The following is a 24,989-nucleotide window of genomic DNA, read 5'->3' on the forward strand; positions in this document are numbered from 1 at the left end:
AAACGGGGTGGTTGGAACATTACTGAACTGATGATGTCCACTCATCTATAAATTACATGGGGACTAAGCTGTCTTCCAATGCCAGATGGCTTTCCCAACAGCCTCCATGATGTCACCTGAAGAACTTTGCTTTTGCCCATCTGAGAGGCACATATCACGCACTCACACTCACTTGCTCTCCGTTCTCCACACTTTCCACCAGCCCCACCCTCCAGATGCCCACATGACGCCCATGCGAGACTGCTGGTAAGACGTAAAGGGAACTCGCAAGGCTTAGTTCCAGACTGCCTCTCTTCAGCATGCACAGTTCCTGGGTTAATGCCATGATGGATGAGGCCACTGCAAGAGTTAGTAGCAGTGCTAACATGCCACACAGGGACAAGAGTTCTGGTGCCTGTGGCCCAAACGATCACTCACCCACTGTGCTCCTCCTGTTTTCCTCCTTGTCCTCCGTGCGGTTGGGGACCAGGGGACTTGGCGGTGGTGGCTGAGGTGGAGGGGGAGCTGGCGCCCGCCGCTTCTTCTTCTGTAAGTCGATCTGTGACCCTAGAGACAGCTGTGAAGTGCAGAGAAAGAAAGGCAGTGTTAGGGTGGCTCTGGTGGGGGTGGGGTGCATTTGGGACACATTGGGTACAGCAGCTGGCTCCATGAGACACAGTGCCAGGAAGAGGGTGGTCAGGTTGCCAGTTCCCTTCTGGGTCCTCGGAGCCAGGGATGTGAGGGTCTGGTACATCTCCTAGCCCTGGCCCTGGGATGCACAATGATGGTCACGGATGCCCCCATGTCCCCTAAGAGAGCAGGGAACACCTGTGTGAAAATATGGGACTACATATGAGTCTGGAGACTTGGCAAACTTCTCCACAGCATAAGGGATTAAATGCAAAAGAGAACTCTTCCTTCTGGAACAGGAGGGATCACCACGATTTGTGCCCACACAGAGGAAGAAGATACGGGAGCAGCTTGGACCTCACCCTGGCCCTGACTTGGATCCGTTCCCTGCCTCTGCATGGTCACCTTCCAGAACAGCCAGGACAAACTAGCCGTCCACAAGCTGACCACCCAGATCTGGAACTGCAAGGACGTCCCTCACTCACACTTTTCCTCTCCATCGTCCCCAAAACAACAGCACAAGATTTAGTGTAATTAATATTCACTACTGAGTCATCTATACAGAGATATAATAGGTATCATAATGATGATAAGAAATTTTCTTCAGCAGGCATTTTCTCCTGCTGAGATGTGTAATGTGGATGATGATTACACTTTGTTTCTGGGTTGCCTTTTTGTTTTCCTGAACTCAGTAACTGATTTGTTTTCTAACTTTTTTCCTAACTGGATTTCCTGGAAATTCCCTTTTCCTCTACTCAGTTCTGATCCCTTGTTTCTTGGATCCACTGCCTTTTAAAAAACTTTTAATTCACTGCTTCCTTTTAGTGGTGCTCAGTCTCCAGCAGCTTTCGGAGACAAGATGTGCAGGAGGAAGATTTCCGAGACCTTGGAAATCTACAAACGTTTTTATTCTGAGACTCTGAGCAGTCCGTATAGATGCCTGTAGAACCAGGAATGGAAACGGCCATTCCTGAACATGTTGAGCTGTCGCTCCACTGTCACCTGTGTCATCGGTGCAGTGGGACGCCCAGCACCACGCTGACACTCCATCTTCTACCTGTGACCCACTTCCCCCGCAGGCTTGGAGGAGCCTCTCCTGCTCCCTGGTGCCCCGAAATCTCACGATTGCCTGCCCTGGGTGGGGCATCCACTAATGCCTGCAATCTTTGTATTCCTTTTGAAGACTTTTCTAGTGTAACTGCTTTCAGCTTTTTCTTCCCTCTGTCTTTTTCTTTTTTTCCTCTATCTGGGATTACAATTAGTTAAACATTGAGGATTCTAAATCAATTATCTTTTTTTTCCTGAATACTCTCGCCTAACTTTTTTTCTCTGAGTTTTTTCTCCTCTTTCTTGGAAATTTTCAGTACTTCATTGTCTGTCTCAAGAGTTTTTATTTTTTAATTTTTTTAACTTGATTTAATTTTAATTTTTATTTAGCAATATAGAATATAGTTGATTTTCGAGTCCTTTACCAACTCATGGATTTTTATTTTTTTATTTTTTATTTTATTTTTTTTTAAATTTTAATTTACCAATATACAATGTTGTTGATTTTTGTGTCCATACCAACTCATGAATTGTTAAATTTGTTACTGTACCTTTAATTTCCAAGGGCTCTTTTTTGTTATGTATTTTTAAAACAGCATCACAGGTCTCGTTTCCTGGATACAATAACTTCTCTTTTCTCTCCGGAAGCTATTATTTGCATATTTTAAAAAAATGTTTTCATTTTCTTTTTTTTTCAGTTTTATGCATTGTATTTTCATCTAAGCTCCTTTTCTCTCTCTCTCTCTTTCTCTCTCTCTCAGCTTCTGTTTTTGAGCTTTCTTCAAATTTCTGGTGATCCTTGGCTGACTGTTTATGTGTGTTTCTGTGCATATGGTCTGTTCACACATTAATGGGATTCCATGCAGGTGTCTGGGCAGAAATCTGGTTAGCTCATGGTGCCATCCCCAAATATCCGTACCTGCAGGATTCTCTCCCAGGCTGTCCATCTTCCACCCAGGGGAACACTCCAGTCACCTGCCTGAGGGTGGGAGCTGGTCCATTCAGAGCAGAGCCCAGTGAGAAGGCCTGAGGCTCTCGTGCAGCATGTGGATTTTCAGTACAGACTCAGTTCTGCCTAACAGCCTCGAGTCACAGTCTCTGGGTTCTGTCACTTTGGGGATTACAAGTACCCACGTCTGGTGGTGCAAGCGGGGAGGGGATCTAGCGGTCTCACCACTTCACATACACATGTTCAGCCAGTCCTTTGTTATCAGCTCATTCTGCACGCTGGTGTGCGGAGGAATGCATGTCCCAAATTCCCGAGCCTCCTGGGGTTCTGGTATCTCCTGCTGGGCCCCTCCTACTCAGCAGTCAGGCTCCCACCACTTTGGCTTTGCTGTGCTTACCACCATCAAACCATGCTCTAGCTCCAGAAGGGTCTACTGGCAACGGTACTGCTGCTTCTCCTCCTCCTTGTGTGTGGCCTAATGCTTGTTATTCATTTTAGTGGGTTTGGAAGGACAGATAAAAACTAATTTGTTTTATTAGCCATGTCTTCCCATATATTTTTCAGCTTTATTGAGGTATAATTAACATGTAAACAATTGTATAAATTTAACGTATACAACTTCAGGATATGATACACGTATACACTGAGAAATAATCATAATAAAGCTAATTAACATACCCATCACTTCTCATAGTTACCATTTTCTTTTTCTTTTATTTTTCTTTTGTGTGTGTGTGTGTTGAGAATACTTAAGATCTAACCTCTTAGCAAACTTCAAGAATTTTTTAAATATCTGCCTATTACTCCAATGGATTGATGAGCCATAATTAACTAAATTAACCCCTTTTGCCTTTAGCTGAATATTAAGATTGTTGGTTTCGGCTGCTACAAATAAACTTCTTAGAACATTCTTTCAATTTTACTTTTTCCCAAATTTATTTATTTATTCCTATTTTTTTTTAGTTTTCAATAAATGCATTTACTATAACTTCTCAGGTAAAGTGCATGAAAAATTCAGAGTGAAAGGGAAGACATTAGATTCTGAAACTGCTATCCTGTTTTTTAAACTTCTTGTCATGGAGGAAGGAAGTCAGCAAGATGGCAGAATAGTAACCCCAAACTTCATTCCGTCTTCCCCCACAGAGACAACAACTTAACAATTACCTGACAAAGCATTCAAAATGATTGTCTTAGAGAAGCTCAACAGCTAGAAGAGAACAACTTTAGAAGTCTAGAAACCAATTAAGAAGTCTCAGCACCCAGGCAAGCTCAAAGCCAACAACAGCCACACTGAAATGGGTAAGAAAAGCCATCTCACGTCAACTGTGACAGCCCTTCCCTCAAGCTGGCATAGCTCTGTGTAATCAGAAGAAAATGCCCAAATCATGGCTTCTCTCTTAGGAGGGAAAGAGAAGAATGGAACACATGCCAACATTCCAGCTTTTCAGGGAGGCTGCCTGAGGGAATGGTTTCTGCCTTGAATGACATGGAACACTCCTGGGGAACTGGCATGTTTTGTATGCATGAGGCCACAGAGAGAAAAAGAGCCCAGAGCTGGCTGTAGCACCAGAGATCTGGCAATGCCACTGACAGAGGCCAGCACAGCTTGGCACAATAAGAAAGCACCCAGCTCACAGCTCATCCCTCAGGAAGGAATGGAAAGTGCATACAGTGTTCTGGATTTGGGGAGAGCCTTCCCTGAGGAACTGGTTTTTGTTTCTCCTGACTAGTAATACAGAGGGAACTGACATATTTTGAATGTCTGCAGGCTGTGGAGAATGAAAGGGGGCTCAGAGGCAGGCTGCAGTATTGCAGACAGACACAAGAGGGAGAGAGATTATAAACTCCCCCAAAAAGAACTGGAAAATCTCTCAAATTGGGAATTACACACACAAATCCAGAGAAGATGCATCTACAGAAAAGGTTTGAGAGGCCCCCAAAATCTCTAGTTGGGCTAAATGATGTGGTCTTACTGTACAAGAAGGCAGTCTTTTAAGGCTGTGAGAGGTGACCGTTTTCTCAAATGCACAAATTACAGCAAAAAATAATAAGGTAAACAAAGAAACAGGGAAACATGGCCTAATCAAAGGAATGAAATAAATCTCCAGAGCCTGACTCCAAGTAATGGACATATATGAAGTACCCGACAAAGAATTCAAAATAATTGTTTTAAAGATGTTCAACAAGCTACAAGAGAGCAAAATGTGGAAAATAATGTATAAACAAAATGATAATTTCAACAAAGAGACTAGAAAAAAGAAACACACATATATTGTGGAGCTAAAGAATATAGTTTCTGAATTGAAAATTTCACTAGAGGGTTTCAACAGAAGAAAGAACCAGTGAACTCAAAGACAGGTCATTGAAATGATGGAGTCAGAGGACTGAAAAGAAAAAAAGTGAGTTAAAGTAAGGATAGCCTAAGGGGCTTATGAGATACCATCAAGGGGACTGATACAGTTAAGATGGGATTTTCATAGAAAGAAGAGAGAGAGAAAGGGGGAGAGAGCTTATCTGGAAAAATGATGGCTGAAAATCTTCCTAAAACTTCTCAAAGGAAATAGACATCCAAATCAAGAAGCTCTGTGAATTCCAACAAGAATGATCCCTAAAACACCCACACGAACATACATTACAATCAAACTGTCAAAAGTCAAAGACAAAGAGGAACTTGAAAACAGCAAATGAAGAGTGACTCATATGAAAAATTCACTCTCATAAGATTATCAGCAGATATTGCAGCAGAAGCTTTGCAGGACAGAAGGGAGGAGGATGATATATTCGAAATGATAAAAGAAAAAAAAAAGCCCTGCTAACCAAGAATACTATGTCTGGCAAAACTGTCCTTCAAAAATAAAGGAGAAATAAAGACCTTTCCAGCTGAATCAAAGCCAAGGGAGTTCATCACCAACAGACCTGCATTACAAAAATTGCTAAAGAGAATCTTTCAAGTTGAAATAAAAGGATGCTAGATAGCAATGTGATAGCATTTCAATATATAAAGCTCTCTAGTAATGGTAAATATATAGAAAATACAGACTCCCATAATACTGTAATGATGGCATACACATCATTTTAAATTCTGGTATAAAGTTGATAAGATAAAAGCTTAAAAACAACTATAACTATATAATTATATCAATGGATACAAAATATAAAAATATGTAATTTGTGACATCAATACCATAAAGTGTGTGTGTGTGTGGGGGGGGGGATATGTAAAGCAGTACAGTTTTTGTATGCTATAGAAGTTAAGCTGCTATCAGTTTAAAATAGATTGTTATAACTATAAGACGTTTTATGAAATATCCATGGTAATCACAAAGAAAATGTATAGAGAAGATGTACAAAAGAAAATGAGAAAGGAAAGTATGTTGCTATAAAAAAACCAACAAAATACAAAGGATAGGAGAAAGAGAGGAAAAGAGACAAAATAACTACAAGACATACAAAAACCAAAATGAGCAAAAGGGCAATACTCAGTCCTTATCTATCAGTAATTACTGAAACGTAAATGGATTAAACTCCCCAATCAAAAACATAGAGAGGTTGAGTAGATTATAAAATAAACAAACAATAAAAAACAAGATTCAACTATATGCTATCTATAAGTGACTCACTTTAGATATAAGGACATAAATAGGCTGAAAGTAAAAGAAAGAAAATAGATATTCTATGCAAGTGGTAACCAAAAGAGAGCAGTGGTCACCATAGTTATATCAGACAAAACAGACTTTAAGTCAAAAACTGCCACAAGAGACAAAGAAGGACATTATATAGAGATTACAAAGGTCAATTAACCAAGAAAATATAACAATTTTAAATACATATGCACTTATCATCAGAGCACCCAAATATATGAAGCAAACATTGAAAGAATTGAAAGGAGAAATAATAACACAATAATAGAATACTTCAATACCCCACTTTAAATCATAAATGTATCAATCAAAGAGAAGATCAATAAGAAACAGAAGACATGAACAATGTTATACACCAATTGGACCTAACAGACATGTGCAGAACATTCCACCCAACAACTTCAAAATACACATTTTTCTCATGGAACATTACCCAGAATAAATCACATTCTGGGTCACAAAACAAGTCTTAATCAAATATCTTTTCCAACCATATGGAATGAAACTAGAAATCAATAGTAAAAGGAAAACTGGAATATTTACAAATATGTCAAAATTAAATAATACATTCTTGAACAAGCAATTTGTCAAATTACAAGTCACAAGAAAAAAAAAAAAAGAAAAATTCTTGAAAAAAATGAAAAGAAAAACACAACACACCAAAACTTATGGGATGTAACAAAAGCAATTTTAAGAGGAATGTTTATAGGAAAGCCTTCAGTAAAAAAGAAGAAAGGCTAACATACAACATAAGTTTACACCTCAAGAAAGTGAAAAAAGAATAAGCAAAACTCTGGATAAGGAAATTGTGGTATATATACACAATGAAACACTACTCAGCCATAAAAAGAATAAAATTCTACCATTTGCAGCAATGTGGATGAGCCTGGAGAAAAATATTCTAAGGGAAACAACCCAGGTACAGAAAGAGAAATACTGCATGTTCTTACTCATAACCAGGAACTGAATCCATAAATAAACAAATGAACAGTAGAGACAGAGAGAAAGAAAGAAAAACAACAATCACAGTAATATATTGAACTTTTAGAAAACTAGAGGTGGAAAAGGGGAGGGGGTAAGGGAGGGGGGCTAATGAGGAATTGGTCAACAGGCACAAAAAATGATTGTGTATTGTAATGATGAATAAGCTAACTATCCTGATCTGACCACCACACATTGTACACAATTACTGAAAATCAACATTGTACCCCACATGTGTGTATAATAAATTATCCAAAAAAAAAAAATTAAGAAAAAATAAAAGCTTCTATGCGATGAAAAACAATAACAAAAACCCTTCAAAGTTAGTAGAAGGAAGGAAATAATAAAGATTAGAGCAGAAATAAACAATAGAAAATAGAAAAACAGTAGGAAACAATCAACAAAATCAAGAGTTTCCTGTTTTTTTGATAAGATCAATGTAATTGAAAAACTCTTAGCTAGACTAAGAAAAAAAGAGCAAAGACTCAAATAAATAAAATCATAAATGAAAGAGGAGACATTAAAACTGATGCCACAGAAATGAAAAGAATTATAGGAAAGTGCTATGAACAAACATATGGCAACAAATTGAATAGTTTAGAAGAAATGGATACATTTCTAAACATATACATCCTATCCAAAACTGAATTATAAAGAAATAAAAAATCTGAACAGAGTATAACTAGTAAGGAGGTACAATCGGTAATGTAAAACCTCCCCCAAAAGAAAAGCCCAGAACCAGATGAATTCAATGAAGAATTTTACCAAATAATTAAAGAGGAATTAATATCAACACTTCTCCACCTCTTCCACAAAAGTGAAGAGGAAGGAATACTTCCAAACTCATTTTATAAGGCCAGCAGTGTACTAATACCAAAATAAGACAAATATACTAAAAGAAAAAAAAACCACAGAGCAATATACCTGATGAACATTGATGCAAAAATTCTCAGCCAAATACTAGTAAATCAAATTCAACAACATATTAAAATAATTATACACCATGGCCAAGTGGGATTTATTCCTGAAATGTGCAGATGGCTCAGCTCAATATACAAAAATCAATCAATGTAATCAACCAAATAAACAGAAAAAAGAACAAAAATCACATGATCATCTCAACCGATACAGAAAAAGCATTTGACAAAATTCAACATGCTTTAATAATAAAAAACAGCAAAAAAACAATACAAAAGAAAACAAAACACCCTCAACAAATTAGGAATAGTGGGAAATGAGAAATTACCTTAACATAATAAAGACCATATATAAAAATTCCACAGCTAATACCAAACTCAATGGTGAAAAACTGAAAGCTTTTCCTCTAAGATCAGCAACAAGGCAAGGATGCCCACTCTCACCACTTCTGTTTAACATAGTACTGGAAGTCCTAGCCAGAGCAATTAGGCAAGATAATTAAATAAAAGGCATCCTAATAGGAAAGGAAAAGGTGAAGTTATCTCTTTTGCATGATATAGAAAAATATGAAGATTCTACCAAAAAGCTGTTAGAACTAATAAACAAGTTCAGCAAAGTTGAAAGTCACAAAATCAATACAAAAAATCAGTTGCATTTCTAAACTAACAATGAATAATCTGAAAAGGAAATTAAAAAACAATCCCATCTATAATAGCATCAAGAACAATAAAATGCTTAGGAATAAACTTAACCAAGGAGATGAAAGACTTGCACACTAAAAACCACAAAACATTGCTGAAAGATTTAAAGAAGACACAGTAAATATAAAGACACCTAGTGTTCATGGACTGAAAGGTTTACTATTGTTAAAATGTCCATACTACCCAAAGTAATCTATAGATCCAATGCAATCTCTCCATTTATTTTTTTGGCAGAGATAGAAAAAAAATCCCCCAATTCACATGAAATCTCCAAGGACTCTGATAGCCAAAACAATATTGAGAAAGAAAAATGAAGCTGATACCTTGCATTTCCTAATTTCAAAACATATTACAAAGCTACAGTAACCAAAACAGTATGATACTGACATAAAGAATGAAATATAGACCAAAGAAACAGAATAGAGAGCCCATAAATAAATGCTCATGCATATGATTAAATGATCTTTGACAAGGGTGCCAAGGCTGCCCACTGAGGAAAGGATAGTTTCTTCCATATGGTGTTGGTAAAACTCAATATCCAAAATGAATGAAGAATCCAAAAGAATGAAGTTGAACTGTTACCTTATATGATATGCAAAAATTAGCTGAAAATGGATTAATGACCTAAATGTAAGACTGAAACTGTAAAATTTGTAGAAGAAAACATAGGCAAAGATCTTAATGACATTCTATTTGGCAATGATTTCTTGCATATGACAGCAAAAGCACAGACAAGAAAAGCAAAAGTATACACATGGGAATACATCAAACACAACATCTTTTTGCCCAGCAAAGAAAACAATCAATCGTGAAAAGGCAACCTTTGGAATGGGTGAAAATATCTGCAATATATATCTGATAAGAAGTTAACAGCCAGAATATATAAAGAACTACAACTCAACAACAGCAACAATAAACAAATAATCCTATTATAAATGAGCAAAAGACTTGAACAGGCATTTCTGCAAGGAAGACACACAAATGGCCAACATGCATATGAAAAGATTCTCAACATTACTAATATCAGGGAAATGCAAATCAAAACCACAGTGAGGTATCACCTCATATCCTTCAGGATGACTACTATGAAAAAAAAAACAACAGAAAATAACAAGCACTGGTGCGAAGGGGAGAAATTAGAACTATTGTGCACTGTTGGTAGAAAATGTAAAATGGTGCTACCACCATGGAAAACATTATGTAGGTTCCTTGAAAAATTAAAAATAGAATTACCATATCATCTAGCAATCCCATTTCTGAGTATACATCCAAAAAACTGCGAACAGAATAATAAAGAGATATTTACACACCCACGTTCATTGCAGCATAATTTACAATCGCCAAGAGGTGGAAGTGACCTAAATGTCCATCAGTGAATGAATGCACAAGAAAATTTGGTACATTACATACAATGGCATATTATTCAGCCTTAAAAAGGAAGAAAATTCTGACACATGCTACAACTTGCATGAACTTTGAAAACATTACACTATGTGAAATAAGCCAGTTACAAAAGACATTGCACGATTCCATTTATTCCTAAGATATCTAAAGCAGTCAAAGTCTTAGAAACAGAAAGGAGAGTGACAGTTGCAAGGGGCTCAAGGGAGGGTTAGAAGAAGAAGTATTGTTCAATGCTTATAGAGTTTCAGTTATGCACCATGAAAATGTTCTAGAGATGTGTCGCACAACAAGGTGCATATAGTGAATACTACTGTAACTCTATACTTCAAAATGGTTAAGATTATAATTTTTACGGTATTTTTTTCTTCTACCATAATAATAGTAATAAAAAGAGTCTTGTCAGGCAGTTAGTTCACACTGTGTTTGCAATAAAATCACTAGGACTCTGAAATAAATGGATATCAAACCTTTCAAATTTTTCTATTAAAACCTACTGATCCCTTTGGTCCATGTTCTAACTCGTAAGACTTTTCCGGGCCTGTATGCCTGTGTATAATGTGCTGGGCACTGAGGAGCCCCAGCCTGGCCTTGTACTTGACTATCAGAGCATTCTTAGATAAGAGATGGGGTGCACATGGCCACCACCTACACTGTGATTACCCTGCCCCAATTTTCCATCCTAGTGGTTGATGATAATTCTGAGGGCCATATTGCCTTGGCTCTGGTTTCTGGACCATTTCTTTCAGGGTTGACAATGATCTGTTAATTAATTTTGATTGTGCAGATACTATGGGTTTGCCTCCCTGCATTATATTCTAGTCCACATTTCTCCATCTCTTATTAAAATATGGGGAGACTGCTAAATGTCATTTCACCTACTCCTTTAATCAGAAAGCAGTTTCTAAGCCCTTATTCTGTGATAGGAAGTACAGTGGATCCAAAGATGTATAAAGTTCCCTTCCTCAAGTCGTTCAGAATCTGAATGGAGGAGGGAGAATTTGTAACATTTATACAACCTTCTTGGATGGAAATGCCAAAACCTGTAATTTGGGGATTAATTGGAAACCTGGTTTTCTCTATGAGTCCACATGTTAATGGAAGCCCTCTAAGCTCTCATGGACATCTGTACGAGTATAATAGTGACATATTCCATAATTTTGTTGAATGTCCACATTGAGTTGGAGATAATTAGAAGACAGGAGCAGGGCTACAGTTCTGGTTTACCCAATTTAGAAAAGCAATTTCACCTGTTGAAAGACAGTTCTAGCTCACTCCTTGTTACAAGATTCGGAGAAGCATTAAACTCCTTGAGACTTTGCCAAAACTACCCAGCTTTGCCACTGGTAGTTCTCCCAGAGTTAACAACACCCATTCAACACCCACTTATTGAATACCACATATCTTCTAGGCATGGTGCTGCTCCTGGTAAATTAATTAAGAGAACAAGCTTGAAAAGTGTTTGGCAAAGTCTGAAACCTTCCGATAAAGACAAGATCTAATGGCAGCATCTGTTATTTAAGGTGATTAAACAAAGGGTTCTAGTAGATGTATTTACAGACTTCAAGAAAATATTATTAACATTGGCAGCAACAAAGATTAAATATTTACTGGGGGTGCTGACTGTATCTCATGTGACTTATCTCAAAATCCTCCAAAGGGAGGTCATCTTATTATCTCTATTTTGTAAAGGAAGAAACTAAAGCTCATGGAAGATAATTTGACTCCAAGCCCATGCATTTAAAACATTTTGCTTTTATTGCCTTCCCAGCCTCAGGCCAACAGGTCAGGAAGAAAGAAATCCTGCAGTTTTGAATGGAAATGTCCATTCTTAACAACAATTCTTATGACACCGACACTGTAAGTGAGTAAAGCTCATGGATTCTCATTGTCCCATGTGGCAAAAGATCCTCCTACTGGGCATGTTAAGAACTAGTTTGTGATTGAAAGTATTGCTTAAGAAAACATTTTTTACACCTATCTTTAGTGCATTCTTTGATGAACACTTAAAATCCAGTCCCACTTGCTGTCTGAAGTTTGCTTCTATCCTCTTTTCGTTATTAGAACCAAGACAGGTAGAGCCCTCTTGTTAGGGCCTGAGTGTCTGTGTCCCTCCAAAATTCATATGTTGAAACCCTAACCCCAATGTGATGGTATCAGGAGGTGAGGCTTTGGGAGTGATTAGGTCATGAGGGTGGAGCCCTCATGATGGCATTACTGCCCTTATGAGAAAGACCCCCAAAAGTTCTCTAGCTCTCTTTCTGCCATGTAACAAAACAATAAGAAGACAGCTGTCTGAAAACCAGGACGGAAGTCCCTCATCAGACACTGAATCTGCTGGCACCGTGATCTTGGACTTCCCATGTAGGGAAAATATAGGAAAATGGTCAGGGACCCTCAGATGTTCAGAATCTTGCTGGGCATTTGCTGTAAATATCCACATGCACTCACGTGTTCCTTAGTTACTATCTAATGTAATTGCATACAGGCACCCAGGTGTTCTGGGCTATGAACCTAAGTAGAAAGGACTAATGGCTCTGATACATAGCACTTTGCAGGACGCTCGGGGAGGTGACTATGGTGGCTGCTCCTAGCTCTGAATAAAGCCTATTAATTTTTTACCCATGGCTCCCAGGATCTTTTCCTATTACTTAGCTCATGGGCCTGCATCAGAAGGGTTTGTGACCCAATCTGTACAATGGGCTTGAGGGGTCTGTGAGCCCTAGCCCTAGCTTGACAATTGGCATAGTCAGCGGCAGGATTCTGAGCAGGTACAGGAGCCAATACCCCCTTGGGAGCTAGAGGGAATGTTGCTGCTCTTGAGGATGTGGTGCCTGGAGGCCACTTTCCTGTTGACCGGGATTTGGTTGTTGCTCATTATACTGCAAATCATCATAGACCAGGCACTCCATGAAGCAGTGTGGCTTTGAGATTCACAGCAGAAAGCCCCTTGGGAGGGGGAGGAAATGTGGCTATCCTTGAGTATGTGGTGCCTGTTGGCCACTTTCCTGCTGACCGGAGTGTGGCTACTGCTCACTATACCACAAGCCAATCGAGGTCTGCAGCAGAAAGCAGATTTGTTGGCAGCGCAGATACTTGTCCTGGAGGATGACATGCAGCAATGGGTCATCCCTGCTTCTCACACCAGGGAAGATGACAAACCCAGTGGTGAGTTGGGGGAGACTGTGCATCTCCAGGCATGATTTGTTGTGCATCAGAAATGACATATGAGCAGCCTATGGGACCTCGTAGACAACCAGTGGGCAATCCACAGGTGACCCAGTTCACTACCTATGTCCCATATACCCAGGTTGAATTAGTTGACTTGGGGAGAAAGTCCTGGCAGAAACAGGGAGAGTTCCTGGCTGCCTGGCTGCTGTGGTTATGGGACCTAGGGGTGGAGAGTGTGATATGCTCTGGTGAGGACATGGAAAAGTTGGCCTCCATCACCATGCATCCGTCCCTGAGGCAGCAGCTACAGAATAGCCGCAGATATGCACAAGGGCCAGGTAATCACTCCTTAATGGGGTGGGTGAATGCAGCTGCCTGAACCATGTGGGCAAATGCTGAAGAACTGCCCAAATTTGTGAGTAAATGGCAAACATATGCCAAGTTGGTTCAAATAATTTGGGAGCTGGGGATGTGGCAGTCTATGTTTAATGTGAACACCTGTGGCCAGGATTATGAATGTTTTACAGGCAGCATGAGAGACATAGTGCTGCAAAATCCCATCAATGTCCTTCAGGTCACTGATGGCCATACTGGCCCCATATTTTGGTCATCCTATACATAAAGAAATGACCATGATGGCCACTCTGGGTGAAGTGGAGGAGACAAGAAAAAGGTGTCTGAAAGGTGGCTAAAACCAAACCCTCAAATGCTTGGGATTTTACCCCAAAGGGGCCAAGCAAAACCAGTCATAAGCAGATGTGGTTTGACTTGCTTGCAAACAGGAGTTGATAGCAAAAAAACTGACTGGCAACCAAATGTGGTCCTCTTTGCCTTGTGGCAGCAATTGTGCCCCAAACAGCATTTCAGTAAAAATCTGGAAACGGGTGGCGAAGTATGCCCAGTTGGTTGCTCCCGTGGAGGTGGATGAACTGTTCCATTTCAATTAGGGAGCAGGCAAAAGTGCTTATCTTTTGGGGGTGGGTGAGGACCAGAGGCCCATGTTGAAATGGTAATACACTGGGCAAGGACAAATGTGCAGTGTGTATTAGCGTTGGTGGATACAGGTGCAGAATGTAGCCTGATACATGTCAATCCAGATAAGTTTCCAGGGGCCACAGTTCATGTAGATGGCTATGGAGGACATACTATTGAAGTCACAGCTGTGTCACTGCCATTGGGCATCAGACAATTGCCCCCTCATGTATATACTGTATATGTATCCCCAGTAGCTGAATACGTCTTGGGTATGGATGTACTGTATGGTTTGCACCTGCAAACAACAGTTAAAGAGTTTTGGCTATGAATAAGGACAGTAAATCCTGTGTTATGGGGATATGCTAAGCACGACCCACAGGTGTTACCTAAGTAGCCAAGATATGTAGTTAATGTAAAATAGTATCGCCTACCAGTAGGACATAAAGAGAGAGGTGCCACTATATTGGAGCTAGAGAAAGTTGGCATTATTCATCCTGCCATAGCCCATTTTATGTTCTGGTATGGCCAGCGAAAAAACCTGATGGTACCTGGAGAATGACTGTGGATTACTAAGAACTAAACAAAGTAGTTCCTCCTTTGCATGCAGCCGTGCCTTTAGTTCAGAACTTGATGGATCAGCTGCTGACTCAGCTAGGAGCTTATCATTATGTATCGGACTTTGCAAATGCTTTTTTCTCTATTCCCATCTAGGCTGATAGCCAAGATCAGTTTACCTTCACCTGGGAAGGAAGGCAGTGGACCTTTCAAGTACTGCCCCAAGGCTATCTGCATAGCCCAACCATCTGTCATGGTTTAGTGGCTGGGGACCTAGCCAAGTGGACTAGGCCCAGCACGGTTACAATGTTTCATTATATTTATGACATGTTACTAACCTCTGATTCTCTTGCAGATTTAACCCAGGCCGCTCCAACACTGCTAAGTCATTTGGAACAATGTGGGTGGGCTGTGAACACAGCCAAAGTGCAAGGACCTGGGCTGTCGGTCAAATTCTTGGGAGTGGCCTGGTCAGGTAAGACAAAGGTCATCCCAGAAGCTATTATAGACAAGATACAGGCATACCCTCGACCCACAACAGCAGCTCAGCTACAGACATATTTGGGACTTCTGGGGTATTAGAGAGCTTTTGTACCCCATATGGCTCAAATGGCATGACTGCTGTATGCAGTAACAAAGAAAGGAGATCCCTGGGATTGGACTGAGGAAGTAGAATGGGCTTACCAGGCTACAAAGAGGGCAATAGAGGAAGTACAGGCTTTACAAGTGGGTGATCCCACTAAACCTTTTGAATTAGACATACCTATAACCCAAGAAGGGATAGGATGGGGTTTGTAACAGAGACAAGACCAATTCTGAACACCTGGAGAATTCTGGTCTCAGCTCTGGAATGGTGCTGAAATGCATTATTCTCTTATAGAGAAACAGTTAGCAGCAGCAGCTGTGTATTCTGCCCTGATGGCTACTGAAGCTATCACAGGAACTGCCAAAGTCCTAGTAAGGATGACATACCCCACACTAGGTCGGCTGTGCACGTGGGCAACCACCCCTAAAACAGGCATAGCTCAGACTCCTGCTGTCTAAATGGGGAGCATATATAAAACAAAGGAGCACTGTGTCAATGAGTTCTCTGTCTAAAGAGTTGCAAACTGTGCTAGGACCAGTAGAGGTTGTGGAGGAAACTCTGACACAACCCGTACCCATGGAGGTCGAGGCCACATCTTTCCATGAGGGACAGGGACCAATTACAGAACAAGCTTAGTATACAGATGGCTCCAGCATGGGACCCTCAACATCGTGGACAGCTGTTGCTGTCCAGCCCTAAATAGATACCACGTGGTATGAAAATGGCACAGGGCAAAGCAGTCAATGAGCTGACTTGAGAGCAGTATGGATGGTGATAAAAAATGAGCCTGGGCCATTAGCCATCTGTTCTGAAAGCTGGGCTGTGTACAAAGGTTTAATCCTTTGGATATTTACTTGGAAATATCAATGGTGGATGGTAGGCCACTGACCCCTGTGGGAACAAGCTATGTGGCAAGAGTTACGGGAATTGGGATATGAGAAGGAAGTAACTCTTTTCAATGTCACAGGACACTTCCCCTTAGCCAGTCCAGGAAATGATGAAGCCAATGCCTTGTCTAAGGTAAGATGTCTGGAGAGAGCCCCAGCTACTGATGTAGCCCAGTGGTTACATTGACGAATGCAGCATGCTGGCAGCAAAACCATGTGGATGGCAGTTCAAAGATGGGCCTTGCCTATAAAATGGGAAGATGTAGTGAACGCCTGTCGCGTTTGTCCAGTATGTGTTCAAGAGAGTCCACACCCCCAATGGGTGCCACATACAAATGGGCAGATAACTCAAGGAAGGGTGCCCTTGACTTGGTGGCAAGTGGACTTTGTTGGACCACTGCCAAGGTCAGAGAATTTCAGATACATCTTCACAGCTGTTGATATGGCTTCTGTTTGTATGGCCTTGTAAGACCCCAGACCAGGTAAGTACTGTGAAGTCACTGAATAGCCTTATGGCCATGTATGGCCAGCCTCTGGTCATAAAGAATGACAATGGAACCCACTTTCCTGGACGTGAGGTACAAGAGTGGGCTTCCCAGTTGTCTAGTCAGTGGAAGTTACATACTGCGTGCGGATGATTGAATGATACAATGGTTTTTTAAAAAATGGACTAAGGCTATCTGCCCAACCCCCATCCCCAAAGAGGTGGACATGGCGGTTATGGCCAACAATCAGGATTCTAAATGAGAGACCCTGCAAGGGCAGACCCTCTCCAGTGGAAGCTCTGTTGCATAGGGCCGCAGCAAGTCACTACTAAAGACAAGTTTTTGAAGCCAGGATATGGCAAGAAAGGAAATGTGCTCTTACTGGCCCCAACCTGTTTACAACAGGTTGGGAATAGCCTTGGAGAATGGAAGCCCCCCATATACACTGGGTAGGCCTAATAGGGCCTTGGGGGAAAGGATTAGAAGAAGACTTGCAAGTTTCACCTTGGGTGACAAGTACCTGGCCTCCCCAAGTAAAGGTAGCATGGCCTGGAACAGCTAAGCTCTCTTCCAAAGGGCACATTTGTATTATCATTATGGCCAATTATGAGTTCCCCTATACTTACGTGTAGAACCTACAGATCCAACAACAGTGTTAGCAGATAATGTATAGTAAGTATCATAAACCAGGTAAGTTATGTATTCCTGCAACCATTCTTTGTCAGGATGGCAAAATGATATGTATCCTACCAGAGTGGCGAGAACTCTGCCTATTGGTACCAATAACCCTTCTGTCCTTTCGCCCATAGTGTTGTGGTTGCAGGCACCAACATACATTTGTGTGGTCAATGTGTCAGCTTGCTGAATATGCACTGAACTTCCCATCAATATGACTACAAGATTCCAGAGGAAAATCACCCCAATGATGACCACTAACCAGACAAGTGTGGCTAATAGGATAGAACTACGGGACAAGCCTTAAGGCATATTGAACAGACAATTGGTTTTATGAATGTAAGGGTCATTTATCCTCACTAAGGGAACATCGTGGAAGATTCTGAATGTGTAGATTGTACGGTGCGGGACCCTGAATGGGTGGATTGTAGGGAAAGTGAAGGAAAATGGTCAGGGCGCCTTAGATGTTCAAAATCTTGCTGAGTATTTGCTGTAAATATCCATGTGTGCCCAGGTTCCTTGGTTACTATCTAATGTAATTGCATAAGGGCACCCTGGTGTCCTGGGTTATGGACCTAGTAGAAAGGACTAATGGCTCTGACATACAGAGCTTCTTGGGACATTGCAGGAGGCCACTAGGGTGGCTGCTCCTAACTCTGAATAAAGCCTATTAATTTTTTACCCATGCCTCCCAGGATCTTTTCCTATTACCTCGCTTGTGGACCTGCATGTGAAGGGTTTGTGCCCCAGTCTGTACAACGGGCTTGAGGGGTCTGTGAGCCCTAGTCCTAGCTTGACATCCCAGCTCCAAGAACTGTGAGAAATAAATGTTTGCTGGTTAATTCACCCAGTCTGAGGTATATTCACTACAGCAGCCTGAGCTGACTAAGACTTCTCTTCTGTTTGGTCAGGGATGATTTAACACACTTTGCATCTGGTGTAGGGTAGCATGGAAGCTTTCCCCAATAGTGGGAAACACAGCACTGGGTTTCTCGGTCTATTTAGAAAGCATCCATTCCACGGTGGCCACTTGTGTCTCTTAATCTAATTGTGCCAATTATGTATAGCACCAGACTTGAGGTTAGAGAGTGTTTAAGAGGGAGGGGAAGCTCTAATTTAAAGAAGATAGAAGCACATTCTCATGCTCTGGTTCCCCTTCTTGACTCCCACACTGCACTCAGGGAGTGGTACTTTGTAGGGACATAATAAAAAGTAATTCAATGACCATGAGTGTCTTTATCTTCTATGCTCCTTTATGGCTCCTATCTAGACATAGACATTATGTTCACATTATTCTTAGGGGAAGTGGCCTCATGTGTTTCATTAAAGAAGAGTGACACGGTGCAGCCACGGGTCTGTGCATGCTGTGAAGACAAGCAGCATTCGGTGCCTTGCACCCACATGCACGCCTGTGGGCTACCTCATTCATCACTTATTCATTCATTCATTCAAACATGGTGTACCTGGTGCCAGGCCCCATGCAAGGTACTGGGCACACAGAAGAGAGTAAAGAAAGACCAGGTGGACGTCCTTCTAAAAGAGTCAAATTCACAGAATCAAAGAGTGGAATGGTGGTCGCCAGGGGTTGAGGACAGGGGCAGTGGGAAGCTGCCGTTTGACGGGTACAAAGTTTCATGTATGCAAGATGAAAAAGCTCTCGAGAGCTGCTGTGCGACACTGAGCCTGTGGTTATCAACGCTGTATTGTGCATTTAAACATTTGTGAACAGGGACGACCTCAGGTTAAGTATTCTCACCACAATAAAACAAACTTGTGAAAAAATGTGATCCACATTGCCAAACAGGCCTTCAGAAAGGCTGTATTAGTTTAACCCTCAACAGCCTCTTCCCTCCAACAACGGGGTGTCTATAGCCACTCTCGGTTTTATCAGAGTAAGTGAAATGTATTCTAAATACTTTAAAAATCTACATTTTTTGAATGTTAGGACTAGCAATTTTTAATGATTATTGTTCATTTGTGTGTGTTTGTGTGTGTCAGAGAGACAGACAGAGGAAATAGGTTGTTCATATTCATTAGGCTCTTTTTTCTGACCGTGGTTGGTCTTTTCTTAGTCATATTAATCCTATGAATTTCTTAGATATTGTGAATATTTTCCCTAGTTTCTCATGATCTTTTAATTTTCTGTATTTTACTTTTTTAAAAGGTAAAGTTTTATCTAATTCAATCTATCAGGGTTTTTTCCACCTGTTTTTGGTTTCTAACCCTGTGACATACTAAGAAAAGACTTCTTCATTCCAGATTTTAAAAATTCTTATTGCTTTAAAGAATACTTAAATGGCTGAATTTTTTTACATTCTTACTTCAAATAGGCCTGGATTTAATTTTGCCGTGTGTTCTACATTTCCTCCAAACAAAAAATAACAAATACAATGGAAATGACATTTATTTGATAAATGTGCAGATATCTATAAAACCATAATACATCATACAGCAATATTACAAACAGAAGGACATAAGAAAGATTGGTGTTATAACTGACGTTTCCTGTACTAACTGAAATATAAAGCGGCATCTCATCCACAGAGAACATGGCTCAATGGAAATCTTACCTATTCAAATCACAGACCAAAATCCTTCAGGATGCCCCGCCCTGGCCCCTGAGCAGCTCATGCCTAACTCTGTCACTGAAGTTATGTGATTCCATCTCAACTAATCAATAAACCCAAAGTTTTCTGGAAAGAATCAGTGGCAAGTCTGAAAATTTAGAAAAGTTTGCGATTCATTCTAGAAAGATTTCCCTCTACATATAAGAAACTTAACAACAAAAACCAAATAATCTAATTAGAAATGGGCAAATGACCTAAATAGATATTTCTCAAAAGAAGACATACAAATAGCCAACAAGTATATAAAAAAATACTCAACATCACTAACCATCAGGGAAATACAAATCAAAACCGCAATGAAATACCATCTCACCTCAGTTAGAGAGAATGTTAATCAAAAAGACAAAAAATAACAAATGCTGGCAAGGATGTGGAGAAAAGGGAATTGTTACACGCTGGTGGTAGAAATGTCAATTAGTGAAGCCATTACAGAAAACAGTATGAAGTTTCCTTAAAAAACTAGAAATAGAACTACCATACGATCCAGCAATCCCACTGCTGGGTATTTATCCAAAGGAAAGGAAATTTGCATACTGCAGAGGTATCTGCACCCTCATGTTTATTGCAGCACTACTCACAACAGCCAAGATAAGTATCCATCAACAGATGAATGAATGAGGAATATGTGGTATATTTACACAGTGGAGTACAACCCAACCATGAAAAAGAATGAAATCTTGTCATTTGAGACCATATGGATGAGCCTGGAAGACATTATGTTAAGTGAAAGAAGTTAGGCACAGAAAGATAAATACTGCGTGTTTTCACTAACATGTGGGAGCTACAGAAAAAAAAAGTTGACTTTGTAGAAGTAGAGAGTAGAATTGTGGTTACTAGAGGCTGGGAAGAGGGGGATAGAGAGAGGTTGGTTAACAGATACAAAATTACAGCGAGGCAGGAAAAAATAAGTTCTAGGGGTCTACAGCAGTGCTAAGCATTTATAATTAATAATAATTTCTTGTGTGTTCTCAAATGGCTAGAAGAGAGCAGCTCAAATATTCTCATCACGAAGAAATGATCAACTTTTGTGATGACGAAGACTCTAATTACCCTGATTTGATTATCACACATTGCATACATGTTTGAAATATAACTCTGCATTCCCATAATATGTACAATGTGTCAATTAAAAAATAAACTAAAAAATAAAAATGACAAAGAAAGAAATATTTCCTTCAAACTGCTTAATTTCTTAAAAGATTCATACTTAATCCTTAGTCATCTCGTGTAGTTATTTCTTTATGATATTTTCATGCTCCAGGAACACCAGGAGGCCAGAGTTTTACTAGAATGAGGCTTCTCTGGATTAAAATTTAAACTACATTTTAACCTATTAATCTTTTACATGATGACTATTACACGTGATTTCCTTTTAAGACTATGACCACAACAACAATGAGCTGGAAAAGCATGAGAAGAGTGTATCAAGTGGCGAGAGCACAGTGGGGTGGTAAACTCCCACCCTGGAGCTGGACTGCAGGGATTAGTTTTGCATCCACCATTAACTGTGAAATATTGCAGAAGGTGCTTAAATCCTCTGTGCCTCAATTTCTCCATCTGTAAAACGGGGACAAAAATAGCACCTGCCTCTTTCGTTACTATGAGGATTAAATGAGCAATATCATGAAAAGTCCAGAGAACAGTGCCCTCACTGGTGGGCAGGTTAGGAAGACCTCTTATCATCAACCTAATCACACCCTCAACCAAGCGCAGACAACCTAATGGGAACCTGGACACCTGGACATCACCCCCAGAATCAGACTAGGACTGACCTACAACTTGCTTTCAGTTCTTGTAGAGAATAGTCCTCAGATAATTTAGTCAATCTTTGCTTTCCTAGCTAGGTTTCCTGAAGTTGAGTGCATTGATAATATCACCCTGCAGAACAGCACCAATTCCGAACCAGCCTGCCTGGCCCTGCTACCTACCGGCTGCAAGAACTTGCTGAAATACTCACCCTCTCTGAGCCTTGGTTTCCTCATTTTAAATGGGATAATGGTAGCACCTACATCATAGGATTGGTGCAAGAATTAAATACCTAGAAATGTCACCAGCTGCTATAAATACTGTTAGAAAATGCTACAGAAGTGTTTGTTAAATGAACGGGAAACAAGATGAATAACATAAATGAGATGCAAAATCTTAGATCCTTTATTTTTTAGGTGAGAAAACAGAATGCCAGAAGTTAAATGACGTTTTTAACACCAGCACTACATTATTCACCTTAATTGATGAGAGAGAGAGAATATAATGACTACGGCTCCTGTTTGCTGAACACCTCTCATGTGCTAAGGGTGAGATCCATGCCAAGGGTTTCATATGCTTCCTCATTATCTTATTTAATCATCAAAACAAGCCTAGGAAGTGACACTGTTACAACTTTCATTGTACAGAAAAGGAAAGCAAGACCTGCCACAGAGCCAGGCGAGACAGGGCTGATTGCTGTGGGAACACTCTGCTCTGCCACATACTGTGACAGGAGGGAGGGTGGGGCATAGCAAGCACATGCCCAGCTGTGGCTCCCCCTCCTGCTCCTCTTCTTCAAGGCCAGGGTCTCTGACCGACTCACTGCTGTCTCCTGCCTGGAACAGTCCCTGATGTATTTTGGGTGCTTGCCAGTATCTGTTGAGTGCATGACTGTTGTTATCAAAAGCCTCCATCTCCTTTAAGGAATATCTTTTTTTTTTTGACAAAGACACTCATTTGATGGTTTTGCAACTATGATGTGTCAGGTACCACACATAGCACTGAGAATAAGAGACGAGCAAGACAAGCAGGACCTTGTGGCTGGTTTCGTTGGAAGGAAGGAGGAATCCAGAGTGAATATAAACTCTGTTAAGGGCAACACATTTTTTTCCCTGTGCTTTCTCCATACCTGGTATGGTGTTTGACCCAAAGTAGCTGCTGCATAAGTATTTGTTGCATGAATGAATGAAGGCAAAGTGCTGGAAGAACCCAGGGGCACAGGAGTGGTGGAAGACAAGTAACAGCACCCCTTATGGTGGTTTGCTTTCCACGGTTTCAGTTAACCGCAGTCAACTACAGTCTGAAACTATTAAATGGAAAATTCCAGAAATAAGTCATAAGTTTTACATTGTGCACCGTTCTGAGGAGCCTGATGAAATCTCCCCATGTCCTGATCTGTCGAGCCTGGGATGTGAATCATCTCTTCGTCCAGCATGGCCAGACTGAAGACACTACCTGCCTGTTAGTCATCAACATTGTCAGCTCCTGATACCCAACTGTTGACGCCAATCCTCCTGACGTGGCATCAGCAAGCCCACAACAGCCTGACACTATGCCACCCTCCTCCGCCATTTGCTGCGGAGGAGCAATTACCTCATCATGCAGGCAATTTATCATCTCAAACCAGCACAAGAAGGGTGTTGCAGTGCAATGAGATATTTTGAGAGAGAGAGACAGAGACCACATTCTCATAATTTTTATACTGTATATTGTTATAATTGCTCTATTTTACTATTAGTTATTGTTGTTCATCCCTAACTGTGCCTAGTTTATAAGTTATAGTTTATCACTGGTATGTACGTACAGGACAAAACACAGTATATGCAGACCAGATGACTGCACAAGTGCATGGGCTTGAAGCATGGCGGGAGGCTGAGGAGTCCGCTCCCAGTTATCTCCTGGAAGCAGCAATAGGAAGCTGCAGCAGGTGGAGAGTTCATTTGGAGGAGAGGGAACCTCAGACGTGAAATGCTGTTGTGGAGCATGACTGCAGTTAGGAGTAGGGTTTGGATCCTGGGCAGCTCCAACGTGTGGGAGCATGTGACCGTGCTCCCATCAGAATGCAGACAGCTGGGAATGGTGATGATGTCAGCCACAGAGATGTGAGTTCAGGGAAGAAAGGACAGATGGAAACATAAAGGAGAACGCAGAGTTCAAAGTCTGGCAGCTTTGGCTCAAAGGACTTAATGAGGAAATTGGCAAATGAATGGGACTTTGGCTTTTGCTCCATGGCATGTTTCTGTTTCTCTGTTTGCTTGTTTCTGTTTATTTATCTAACCTGGGTTTTCCCAGATGCCTCCATTTCAATGCACCCTTCAGGACACACCCCTTAGCTCCTGTCTGCTCAGCTGACACATCCTGCAGGGGATCTACAACTGCATGCTCCCTGGACTCCTTCTGAGGTCAAAGAAGGGCCTTGAGGAAACCAGGCTTAAGTATTAGCACGAAAGAATGCCTTTAATTCCTGCAAATTTAAGGAGGGGCTGAAGGAGACAGTGACATCTTATCCTAATGTTAGAGGACTCACTTGGGAGCACCCAGCACCTTGCAGGGTTCCCCACATCACACCACAAAGAATATATCCACCCTGGTCACCACTGACATATAAAATGTGGGGACTGTGAACCTCAGATTTACATGACTAATCTCAAAGTTAATCTTCCTGTCACAGGTATGCCAAGGTTTTATTTTGGTCATTATAAATAAAGTAGTATTGATCTGTGTTTGCCTGCTGGTGTCATCCAGGAGCATGAATGGGGTGAACTCTAATTTAACTAATATGTAGCCATTTCAATCCTAAATCAAAAAAAAAAAAAAAAAGAAAAAAGAGTTCTTCCATGCACAATCCACACATTATAGACCTATACCCAAAGTGCATGAAATTTTTATCAGTTATCTGATACTGTTAGGTAAATATAAAACCAATATATTTTCTACCATGGAAATTCCAGTATGTGTCAAATGTTTCGGGATTCTGCTTTATTCTTAGGCTCCTAAGAAAGGCTGAAAAGACTCCAACCAGGCACTGATGCCTC

At 40.7% G+C, this 24,989-nt stretch overlaps 1 protein-coding gene across 4 annotated transcripts in view; it reads right to left on the minus strand.

Moving 5' to 3' along the window:
- Positions 1–24,989, minus strand: part of COBL (cordon-bleu WH2 repeat protein) — a 295,923-nt gene that overhangs the window by 85,865 nt on the left and 185,069 nt on the right. For all 4 annotated transcript variants that reach the window (XM_063088248.1, XM_063088250.1, XM_063088249.1 and 1 more), the window contains one exon: positions 418–556. In XM_063088248.1, the coding sequence (XP_062944318.1) occupies positions 418–556 (139 nt within the window). The remainder of the gene's footprint in view (positions 1–417; positions 557–24,989) is intronic.

This window comes from Cynocephalus volans, chromosome 2 (genome assembly GCF_027409185.1).
Source record: "Cynocephalus volans isolate mCynVol1 chromosome 2, mCynVol1.pri, whole genome shotgun sequence".
Lineage (NCBI taxonomy): Eukaryota > Metazoa > Chordata > Mammalia > Dermoptera > Cynocephalidae > Cynocephalus > Cynocephalus volans.